The following is an 11,815-nucleotide window of genomic DNA, read 5'->3' as shown; positions in this document are numbered from 1 at the left end:
AAGTGGTTGTGTAAATGGGTGAATGTGGCATGTTGTATAGAGCGCCGTCAGTACTCTGGGACAGTAGAAAAGTGCTATATAAGAATCATTCCATAGTTGTCATCTTATAATCTTGTTAGGTGCATCTTTTGTATTGGACTGTAAAAACTCTTCCTACAAACCAAACTCCAGACTGCATCCAAAGCATATAACATACACGCAATTGATATCATCAGCAGAACGTCCTGCATGTAAAACTCTTTAGAGTTAATGCCACATCTAGCACCATCTTTGTTGGAATTAGTATATACTGATCTGATTCTAAGTAAAATGTGTTTCATATTCCTTACTTTCACTTGAACATGTTTTTTTTATTTATATTTTTCTTTTAATTCTTATCATTCTAAGAGACATGAATAAAATAAAATGAACACAAAAGACCGTTTTTGCCTGTGTGACACCAAATACCATTTATTAGGGCTTTACAAAGACTACAAAATCCTCCAGATGAGGTAAATCACTGTCTCTGTCTATTTACATGATATGTTACATACAAATGTACAAAATATAAAACATTTAAGGACAAATGTTTCACCCAAAAAGAAGAAAACGTTCTCTCAAACCAGAGTAAATGCTATGGTTTTCAACTGAGATGTAACTGCAAAGTGTTAAGTGGGGAAAATGTCACCATGGTGTACACTGTTAACAGGAGTGTAGATAGGTTTGATATGCGGGTGTAAGTCTAGGTAAGGAGCAACCACCCCTTTAGCATGCAACTACACCCCTTTGCCAAAAGAATGTGCGGACCATCAACAACTTGGCTGCGGAGACACGCGTGAAGCTGAACACAGGTAGGATTGTAGAGGATAGAATTGTCCTGAGGTTGTGACAACATGACTTCTTGGTCTCTGGTGAGCTCTGACCAGTAGCACCTGTTGGTTGTTGGTAAATGTTTACAGTACGGTGTCAGATCAGCTTCGGTGCCTCGGCCAACTAGCAAGCCTAACATGGCGGTAAGCTTCAGTTAAAATGTCCAGAGGGGAAGTGTTTCTAATGAACAACTGGGATTCCTAAGATCCAGAAATATTATGGCAGGATGAGGAATACTGGAGTAAGTGCCTATTTTTTTTCTTCTCCTTTTGTGATTTTAGTGAGTTAAAAAAAAGCTGTTTCTTACTGTACACTGTATGCCTCCTGCATAGGCACAACATCCAATCACCACAAGACACACACCTGTTTCTGACAGTGTGTTAAATTTTGCATTTCTTTTTTTTTCTCTCTGTTTTCAAAGTACAATAATTTATTCGGCGGGTTAAGCATATTGGAACATCGACAGGGCAGAATGCATCTTTGATTCACTGTGCAAGACTTAAGTATTTACAACCCAACCCAACCTCAAAGTGTGCAAAACCAACCCACTCGATAAACAAAGAGAGGACAATCAAAAATCTAAATGGCTTCCGTCCAATACACGCATACATAAAGGTAAAGGTCTCCTCATAATGCATCCCCTTTAAAAAGGTTCAAGACATGCTCATCAGGCAAGAACACCTGAAACAGTTTGGTTGTGCTCCTATCAGTTCAAGTGAGCCCAGCTCAACTGGGCACAAAACAACAACTTAAAAAAATATCCCAACCCCTCTATTATATACTTTTTTAAATGTTCATACAATATTGGTCAAATTCAAATACACTATTCACTCTTTTATAATCTAACTGTCAGAAAGGAGAAAGGGTGCTTTAGAGGGAAAGGGAGGGAAAACAAACAAAAGTGGCTGTTTGTCCCACTGCAAGCAGCATCTTTGACATAGCAGGAAGCATATCAATACTATCTCGTCTTCTCACCAGAAGATGCTTGAAAAAAAACTTTTGAACATTTAAGGCAGTGGAGAAAGCACCAATATCATTGTTCCCCTATTCAGCTCTTTGACTGATCTGGTTAACTTGTATACGGATGCGACAATTTGGATTCCTTTCGGGTACCTCACGGGTAGAAACCGAAGCACATGTCAAAAAAGAATTTCTAATGAGGGCCGCAGAATACCACGCTACTCTGTTAGGTATTACTGAACTCAGGGTCAGCCTACATTGCACCAAACCCTGTGCAGACTGCCAAAAATACCTGGTTACTCCTGTTACAATCCACAGAGGGCGCTGTCTGCTCTCTTCACGGTACATTTCATCCAAACATTGACAGCAGGCCAAGAACAGCGTAATGTAGACTTCTACAACCATGTTCGGCTCTGCATTGTGTTTACATTTGGCAGTCAAATCGAAACGAAACGTTGGCACTTTTCAATTTTTTTCTTCACAGTAGTAGTGAGACTGGATCACACACACACACACACACACAGACAATGCGCTTTCGTTGTGCTTGTTGTCGGCATGGAGGGGGGGGGGGCGAGGAGCGGCTTGGCAGTGCCTGACGCCGACAACGTTCAGGGCAGGAGACCAGCACCACGAGGCTCAACTAGTGACTGAGCTGAGGGCAGCAGAGTGTGTTAGTATGCTCCAATATTAGCTACACCCTCGTCATGTTCACAAAAAGCAAAGATATTTTTTTAAAAATGGTACAGCGGTGAACAAAATCTACCCAGTAAGGAGCAGGTTTGGTTGACCATAAATAACTTTTACTGAAACCTGATGATTTGTGTGTAAACACAATGGATGTAAAACAGCCTGTGGCCACTAGAGAGCATTACATCACCTGAAAGATAGTGTAAGAGATCAGGGTAGTCAGAAGTGGAGATATGGTACTTTGCTCAAGGACACTGTGGCAGGCTGGACTGTAGATTAAATGATGGCCTGAACTTTTAAAAGCTTTCATTAACAGAGAGTCTCCTCCTGCTGCCTGTGTGCAAGTGCATTCATTTGAGTGTGTGTCTGTGAGAAGCACCTCTGTAAACAAGGAAAGACATACACAACAAAACCCGACCCTAAATGTAAACACCTGAAAATATAACTAGATAACAAAAAATCCAGTTTGATCACGCTGAACTTCTTTCATTTTCTCACACCCAAAATGAAAAGTGTGAACAAAGTGTGATGTTCCTTATCAGACACACTAAAACCTATAATATATATGAAAAGTTGTATTCTTCAAATGTTACACATCCATTAAAAATGACTGGCGAACACTATCCGATGTCAGTAAAATAGATTCGATCTTACGCATATTGTCGTTTACCTTTTTGATCACCGGGGACCAAGTTGAAGACACATCTTTAAGACATAAAATAATCTGATTTAATATTGCACCATCGCTGTGTAAAAATAGGCTTTTTTCTCTCTCAAATGTTGGGTAAATCATTTTGGATAATAAAACTTTTCATATATCATTTGCTAACTATAGGGGTGTCCGGTAGTGATGGGGGTTTGATAGTTCCCAGGTTCTGGGAGGTCCAAGGGGTGCGGGTTAGGGGATCAGTATCTCTTGCTCTCATAGTGCTGACTCCAGTGAAGAGTCTAGCTGGTCGTCATGGTGACTGGTGCTGTCACTGTCGCAGCTCTGCGTGCTGGAGTAGTTTGCTGCCTCCTGCAGCCGTAGCAGCATGTTCATCTGCAACATAATGCAGAGTTAGAATGGAATGGAAAACTAGAGACACTCAAAGCAGGAAAACCTCAGCATTTCATAACTTTAGCAGGGCTCTACTGTTGGCGTACAGGTTTGATCGTGCTCTGATGAGTGTGATAATTCCTACCCTGGTGATCAGCACATTTGCCAAGAGTTTACAAGATAAATCTGAGGACTCTCCAAATGATTACTACAGTTAGGATTTACTGTTGCTAATATTCAAAAGCAGATTTCACAAAATCAATCAAGAATTTTACGCAACTCTAAGCTTGTGGCTCCTGTTTTTATTTTATACCTTGTGAGTCAGTCTCCATTACCATGGCAAAATGTGCTCAAGAGATACTGTAATGGTAACTACCACAAAGGTGGCACATAGTACACATAGTGTTTGTAGACACCATAGCATTACAAATGTGCAAGATGAAGTTATGAAACATTACAGGTTCGTATCTGAGATTAAAACCCAAAGATGTGTGCAGTGTGACTCTTGTGCAAAAGATACTGGAAGCAGACTGGCAGTCTGACCTTTCACCTAATACAACATAATATTTTCAAAGGTTGGGTATTCATTGGAATCATTACTAATGTGATCTACTCTTTCTTTGACTGTATTTTCCATTTTCACAAAGGAATGAACAACTGCTAACTTCCAACACCTCAATGCAGTGACCCTCAAACCTTCTCTGTTTATATTCTCCATGTTCTTAAAAAAAGACAGAAAACCTTGTGCTAAATAGCCCGCAATAAAACAGCAGCACTTTTCATCCCTGCAATAGAGCTAATGGTCTAAATAATGCAGGAGTGTTGCTGCATCTGGCGCGTCACTTCAAGTGTTCCTGAAATGAGCTGTGGCACACCTGCGCTCCAAATGCTCACACGTGGACACACACACACACATTTATTAAATCAAGCCAGTTGATTTTGGGTGACTAGTCTTTATATCCTTTTGGGCTGCAATAATGATGATGAATTCTCTCTTTCCACCATTTCCTGCCTCGTCTTCCAACCCTCCGTCACGTTAAGCATCTGGTGTGTGTGTGGGTGGGTCACTGTGGTACTGAGGAGCATTCTCTTCTCAACCTGTCCTTCTTTTCTAATAGTGCTGTGTGGTACTGCAAATAGTATCAGTCTGATACCAAGTAGATCCAGGACCAGTATGGCTACTACTGACACTGATACTTTTAACTCATACAGCTTAGAGACAGCAGTTTGTCATGATTTATAAATAAGTTACATCATCAGTAAACAAATGCAAACATATTGTCTTAATATACATATGGGCTATAAATAAAATAGATTAAAATAAATAAAACAGGAAAAAAAGCATTTTCCATAGTGCATGTCTGAGGTGTATTTTTTCATTTCCCAAAAAATATTTTTCTGTACTTACAGGACAGAAATAAAGTATCGATACTGCTATGATGGCATTGATCTGATACCAACACCAGCGTCAGCATCGATGCTATCAGCCCACTTAGCTTTTTTCATTTTCATTTTGTTCTGGTGCCAATGTAAACGACGTGTTCATTCATTTGTTAGAAATCAAGTATTGACAAAATGCAACCTGCAGGTTATCAACAGCCGCTGGTAATAATTTTCAGTCCCATGAGTCTGTACCTCTTTATAAGGCCACGTCAACAACACCCAAACACTGCCTGAGCAGTGGCCAGCAGCATTGACGTGAACATTCATGCTCTACAAAGAACTTGCTCCATCAGCTTTCTCAGCATTCATGTTTGCTCTTTTAATTCTTAGTCACTTAAAAAACTCTGAGAACATCCTTTGTCTTTTGTTCCTCACCAGTGGGTCTCCCTCAGTGTCACTCTGAGACACTTGCTTGGATGAGGCGCCCTCCTTGGACGAGCTGTATCCATCATATCCCACATCCTCCGGCCTCAGCTGGAGCAGCGACTGCCCGTCCTGCTGCAGTGAGGCGGCGTTCCATGGATATGTGTCATTCACCCACTTGGATGGATCTTCCCATGCAGCTCTTTTGCCGTACAGCTGCAAGAAAGGCAGAAAAGGGAGAGAGGTCAATCAAGCTTTCTTTTTTAATAAAACACTGTTGTTCTAATCTTATGATGGTAAAAATTTATGGTCACAGAGACTAAAACAGTTTGCCACTCTAACCTACAATTTTTTTTAGCATTGTGTGAAGTGACATAAAAATCAGACACTGTGGTGATGATAATTTCTTTCTCAGTTTTATTTCTCGTCTCATGCCATTTTAACATTCATGCCAGCCCTATGGTGCATGACAAAATGGTCCGGCAGAACGAGAACCCCCTTAGATGAAAGTAAAAGCCTAGAAGTGTTTTAACACCGCTAATTTCATCTGGACTAATGTGTCCTTTGTAATAGAAATACTGCTAAAATCCTGTTATGCAGGGTTAAAAATGTTGAAATTTGATCTCAGCATTTTCTCTCACAGTAGCAGCCAGCATTCATTCACACAGACAATGGCACACATTAAAACTTGTGCAGTTAATGAGGCAGCAGTGCAGATGTGTTAAGGCTTTATTTTACTGCATACTTCCTTTTGTTTGGATTTTATTAGATGCTGTTATATACTAACCTGAAAAAATGTGTCACTTTAATGTTCTTTTTTTATTTCTAGCATTATGCTGTAAAAAGATTTATTGGTGAAACCACACAGTTATGTTTTATCAGGTCCTACCTGCAGTCCTTCCCTGACAGCCTCCAGCAGGTAGGGCACCAGGGAGTAGTTCCACAGGTCAGTGAACCAAACCCGAGAACCCTCTACATCCATGGGACAGGACAGGAACAGACGAGGGCCTGTAGGGACAAAAAAGAGAAAGAGGATGATGAGTGAAGCAAAGATCAGTGACATGGTGCACAGTTAAAACTAATGAGCTGCCGAAGAGACGACATACAGAAAAACTTTATATTACTGTGCACTGAGACAGATAAGAGCTAAAATAAGGCACAACAGAGATTTCAGTGTTAGACAAACAGCACACACACTAGTGTGTGTGTTTTTGTTTGTGTGTGTGACACCTGACCTATGGTAACATCGGAGGAGCTGTGTGCCTCCAGGAAGCTGTTGAGGTGCTGCCAGGTTTTGGGGATCCAGTCAATGATCTTAATCAGGTCATTGCTGCGCATATTCTTATCAATCTCTGTCTCAATCAGCTTCCGCCGTAGGAAGCGCCCCAGGAAACCTTTGACTGGTTCAGTGTGGTTGGTGCACAGCACCCACCTATGATAGGACAGATGATCAATGGCCAAACAAAAGCACAGAAACAAATCAATCAGCTCAACATCAAATCAAATTTCTCATCAAAACATCTCAGTTTAAACATGATGTGATAGCGTTTCTTCCATCACAGTTTGGATCCCATTCTGTGTAACTATAATAGAGTCATATTAAATTAATTTCTGGCTCATGTTAATCTCTTTCTAATCATATTGTATTTGTCCAATCATCAACTAGTCAAACATGCCAAGCAGAAATGGTCCTCACTCAGAACAGGCATCACAGCCTATTAATTCTCATTTAACAGGGCTAATTATCCAGGAGACATAATTAGAGCACTCCCTGTGGAAGAATTTATTTATGATCTCTGAGACACAGAGTATTGCAACCAAACAGATCCAAAGCTCGGCAGGAGGACAAGTAAAAGTACAAATCATTTCTCTTTTGGAGAACTGAAGGAGCTTTTAAACACAACACAATAAAAGTAAGGTATACAAGTGAATAAGCAATGTTACACAAAGAATAACAGAGCCAAATGTGTCAAACCTGAAGTTGTGATGCAGCTCGAGGTTAGGAGACGAAGACACCCCCTGATTCATGGTCCCAATAACGTAAGGGCTGGACAGACAAACACATGCGATTACTTAGAGTGCTTAACCGAGAGAAAAATGCAGAGTTTTTAATACATAACATTTAGATATGTTATTATAGTGAGTTTACAACTTGACTTGAGTGGGCATGAGCATGCTACAAAGCTGTTCTTTCCTTTTGCCTATTAAAGGTTTTTTCTTCCCATATTTGAATCCAGCTTTCAAGAACAGAAGCTGAACAGACTAAAAATGCTGAGAGGCAAAACTTGTGACATCTGAATTTAGGCTGTGAAAATAAAATGGACTTGACCTGACTAGAGCTGTGAGCGACAGTAGGACTTGTCCCTGCAAGGCGTTTCAGCATAGAGGAGAGGAAAGTTTCTGGCTCACCATTTGTGATACTTGCAGTTGAGAAAGCCATTGAAAATGTCGCTGAGGGAGCCGATATGGTGGAGGTTGTCCAGGATGACCACAGTGGGGAGCTCTGTGTCCGTGTCCTCAGAGTTACACTGCTCAGCCAGGGTTGATAGGTACTGACGCAGGTCCTGTGTAGAACAAAAATATTAATTCATTTGTGATATAACACTAATTGGACAATTTTTAAATGCAATGTAACAAGTCCTCATATTTCTGTATAAAATCCATATGACATGCGCCACTATCAAATCTGTATGTAATAGCCTTTCTACCCTTCTGGATAAACTTTTATGCTTAAATTATGAATTATAATGACTTGTGACTGGTCAGAAACAGCATTCAGTAAACGCAGCAAAAATGGAGCAGGCATTGATGACAACAGATTGATGGGGTCAGTATGAAAGGAGGAGGTGGGCAGCAACAGTGGACAGGCTAAAGCAGCTTAAATAGTGCTACCTATATCAGTTTTTCCTGATAGGCAGGTAGCTGATCTGCCACAATCGTGACTGAGCTTGACTTTGTAGCCTTGATAAGCTAAAAAAAAAAAAATCTTGTTCTTCATACCTTGCTGGAATTCTGGTCGACATTAAAGCTGGCCACATTGTGCTCCGTCACTTCCTGCCCCATGTGGGAAATGATGTACTCAGCCAGTTTGGCAGCCAGAAAGGATTTACCGGTGCCACTGGGTCCTGAGAGGATGATCCGACGGTGCTCCATCAACAGGTTGAGATATCGCTGGATGATGGGCTTCGGGATGAGAGTGTCAAACACGAGACTGTCTATGCTGTTCTCCTTAACACCTGTAATGAACAAGGAAGGAAAGAGGAAAGGAAAATATGAATATTATACAGCAGACTGGAAAATGAGGCTCAAGTTTACGTTATTGTTACCAGGTCTGCATATTTTCTGCATTGCATTACTACAAAATCTATAATCCACAAATAAAACGTCCCAGCTGACTCACCTTTAAGGTTGACCTTGATGATGTTGTTGCCACCCACCAGGTAGCCGCAGGGCAGCAGCTCAGGCACTTCAGAGGCGTGGGAGCGAATCACCTCACCCATCCTGTAGCAGACAATGCTGTCTGAGCTGAGACCCAGGCTGGTCAGAGGATCCACGCGGAACACATACTCCTGCAGCGAGGGTGAACAGTGGAACTTTAACAACTGCACAATCAGCCAAGTTTACAAATCTCTCTGTGTTGTGAGGGCTTTTTTTTTTTAAGTCATTTAAATATGAAATCAACGATGACAACAGGAGCTTTAATTTGCACAGATTCATTACTGAGATGATTTATTACACAAGCTAGTCCTCTTACAAACTACAGCAAGCTCAGTAAGGAACATCTGTCATGTGGACAAATGATTTCTGCTTACTTTAAAGAGGCGTCGGATAACCCCATCCAGGACATCCCACTTGGTTTTCCCACTCACACCTATAGACCCAATCAGGTACTCCTGGCTTTGTGTACCCTGAGGAGTTACATACATGTATTACATATAGCAATATAGCCTAGAACCTCTCAGAGTTTAATACAGTGGTTTTCCTGGAGGAATCATTCACAAACCTTGGTGATATTTGGCCCACTGCTGATGGTAACCACTATTCGCACACTGCGGCCCTCTTTGCGTAGGTTGCCCTCATAGCTGTCATCGAGGAGAATATCTGAAAATAGACCTTAATGTTAGAAGGAAAAACCAGCTTGAATCCGTCAGAATAAACACACTCTTGCTCTGCCTGCCAAAAAATATAGCTAGAAACACACAGACTCCAAAGTAAAATGCAGCTATCTTTAATGTGATAATTACATTTAGTCGGGGTTCTCATACACTGATTTTTAGGAAGTGCACAGAATGATAATGTATGAGCAGAAATGAAAGGCGAGTAAAGAAATGAGAAATCGTTCAGTGGAATGAGCTCATTTGAGTGTTTCTAGCCGAAGAATTGTTCATCCATTCACGAAGGATGTGACAGAAGAGTGGGATGATGTGACTTTTGCCACACTATTAACAGCTCCCCTCCTAAGTCTCATTCGTTCTCTTTTTTCTCAGGTTCCATTTTGGCGAGAGGAAGGGGGTACTTTGTATTCGGCTGGCTACCCTTGGCAGAGGGCTCTGTGCTCGGGTGATAACAGCCCACTGGCCCACTTGCCTTCCCATATGTCGCTGCTCTTGGCTCACCGGACGTTCAGGTAATGAGAGGCTAGGTCATCAGAGGGGGCCGTGCCTTCTAAGTTAATTACAGTCCAAGTGAGAGGGACAAAGTTTTCCAGCTCTCAAAAGGGGCAGGCCTGAAGAGATTGAAGAGTGTTTATGTAATAGGTCCTGCTTGGCTGCAAACCCCCACAGCAGGGAGGGGCAGATATTTCATCATTTTAATGCAGCTCATCCGGATCATTTCTCTCCACAAACACAATTCTCTGGCATTTATTGAGGCAAGTATGAAGAGAGCTAATCCAACTTGATGCTGCACAAAAACACGAATTACTGCAGACTATAAACGATGTCCTTCAGCATCACCAGACACACAACTCCTACACTTACTTCTCAAATGAGAAGTATGAATACAACCTTGATGATGAATACAACCTTTCTGAAAGAAGTGCCTTTTATAATCAAAAAACATATCTAGTTGTATGCTTTGTCTTGACTGTGAAAATCCTTTTTGTTTCTTTTTTTCCAGTTATCCACCCTCCCACTGCATTCACTGCCCAGAACAAACTGCTGGGTGCAATGCTGCTACACAGAGACACCTCAGATCGACGGGCTGCAGAAACTGAGCTCACCTGACATGATGGTGTCTGTGATGTTGAGGTTATTGAGGGACAGCCCCAAGGACTGACGTGAGGAGGATGAGGAGGTGCTAGAGGTCTCAGAGGGTGGCCGGGCTGTCTTCACGGGTGTGGCTGTCGGTGTTGCGTTACCGCTGGACTTCAGACGATCATTTTCTGCTTTCAGCGTCTCAATCTCATTCTGTGTGTTGCAAATAAAGAAAATCATAGCAAATCTAACAGAAACTGCTTTTAAAGACACTGACTGATAGGCTCCTCCAACAGCAGATGGTCATTTCCTGCATTGTTGTTATTCTGAATCAGTATCACTGGAATTATAGGCTGTAGGCAGCTTTTTGATCTTCGAGCCTTCTTTGTACTGAAGATTAAGTCTCAGATAAGGAATTGGACATGATCCCCATCTGACAGGGAAACTATACGCAGCCCACATTCAGAGGCATCCACTTAACTGAGACACAGGATATTCTTTAATATGTGTTCCTTTGAAAATTTGAAAGTCACAGCATCTGTGTACACTATGCTTTGAAAGGATGATTTCATTACACTGCATCAGGAGTACTGGAATAAATAATGGGAGTTTGTTTTCATGGAGAAACTCCCCTTTTTAAAAATTCAGCTTCATGGAAAAGTAAACAACACCTTCATGAGGTGTTTTCCCCTCGAGAACCTAACTTTATCAACAGATATTTGATAGGAGTCTGTTTGCAGTACGTTAGAGGCTATGCTGGGTTGCAGGTAAAGATTAGTGGAAAGCAGAAGAGAAATGCTTTGGCTCACCGACAAACTCAAAATCATCGACTATCATCTGAGAGCTATTTAGCTTTTATCAGCTTTTTACTTTATCTGCATTCATAGCTGGACAGCAAACAACGACCGGTGGAACAGGAAGTCTTGGCCTTGGCCATCCTCTGTTCTCTGATGATTATCAGAGAACAGAGGATGGCTTTCCAGACTGCTTAAAAATAGAATGACTGTTTTTTGATGATTAGTGCCTGTTTGGAGGCTGCTGGAAGTTTTTGCATTTCCCAAAGTTTATATCCTAATAGGACTTGATGTAATGGTTGGACTTTTCTGATTTAAGCTTACCTTCTTTCTTGCATAGCATTAGATGAAAACAACTAGTACCACGATCAAGTACCAATAGCAGTTTTCTGTTGCAGGTAGTGGAGGGTAAGTCATGCGGAGTATTTCTCAGTGTTGTTTACCTTGATGCAGATGTCTGGAAGGTGTGCTCCTCACAAACTAGA

General features: G+C 41.4%; 1 protein-coding gene across 10 annotated transcripts in view; it reads right to left on the bottom strand.

The window, feature by feature from the left end:
• Positions 1 to 3,031: 3,031 nt before the first annotated feature.
• nav3 (neuron navigator 3) overlaps positions 3,032 to 11,815 on the bottom strand; it is a 408,804-nt gene continuing 400,020 nt past the window's right edge. For all 10 annotated transcript variants that reach the window (XM_012915615.4, XM_076876163.1, XM_012915613.4 and 7 more), the window contains 11 exons: positions 10,563 to 10,749; positions 9,345 to 9,442; positions 9,154 to 9,249; positions 8,742 to 8,910; positions 8,342 to 8,577; positions 7,751 to 7,905; positions 7,317 to 7,388; positions 6,577 to 6,773; positions 6,231 to 6,349; positions 5,354 to 5,557; positions 3,032 to 3,538 (listed from right to left, as the gene is read on the bottom strand). In XM_012915615.4, the coding sequence (XP_012771069.2) occupies positions 3,419 to 3,538; positions 5,354 to 5,557; positions 6,231 to 6,349; positions 6,577 to 6,773; positions 7,317 to 7,388; positions 7,751 to 7,905; positions 8,342 to 8,577; positions 8,742 to 8,910; positions 9,154 to 9,249; positions 9,345 to 9,442; positions 10,563 to 10,749 (1,653 nt within the window). In that variant the 3' untranslated portion in view covers positions 3,032 to 3,418. The remainder of the gene's footprint in view (positions 3,539 to 5,353; positions 5,558 to 6,230; positions 6,350 to 6,576; positions 6,774 to 7,316; positions 7,389 to 7,750; positions 7,906 to 8,341; positions 8,578 to 8,741; positions 8,911 to 9,153; positions 9,250 to 9,344; positions 9,443 to 10,562; positions 10,750 to 11,815) is intronic.

This window comes from Maylandia zebra, linkage group LG17, assembly GCF_041146795.1.
Source record: "Maylandia zebra isolate NMK-2024a linkage group LG17, Mzebra_GT3a, whole genome shotgun sequence".
Classification (NCBI taxonomy): Eukaryota; Metazoa; Chordata; class Actinopteri; order Cichliformes; family Cichlidae; genus Maylandia; species Maylandia zebra.
This window is presented reverse-complemented; position numbering and strand designations above follow the sequence as displayed.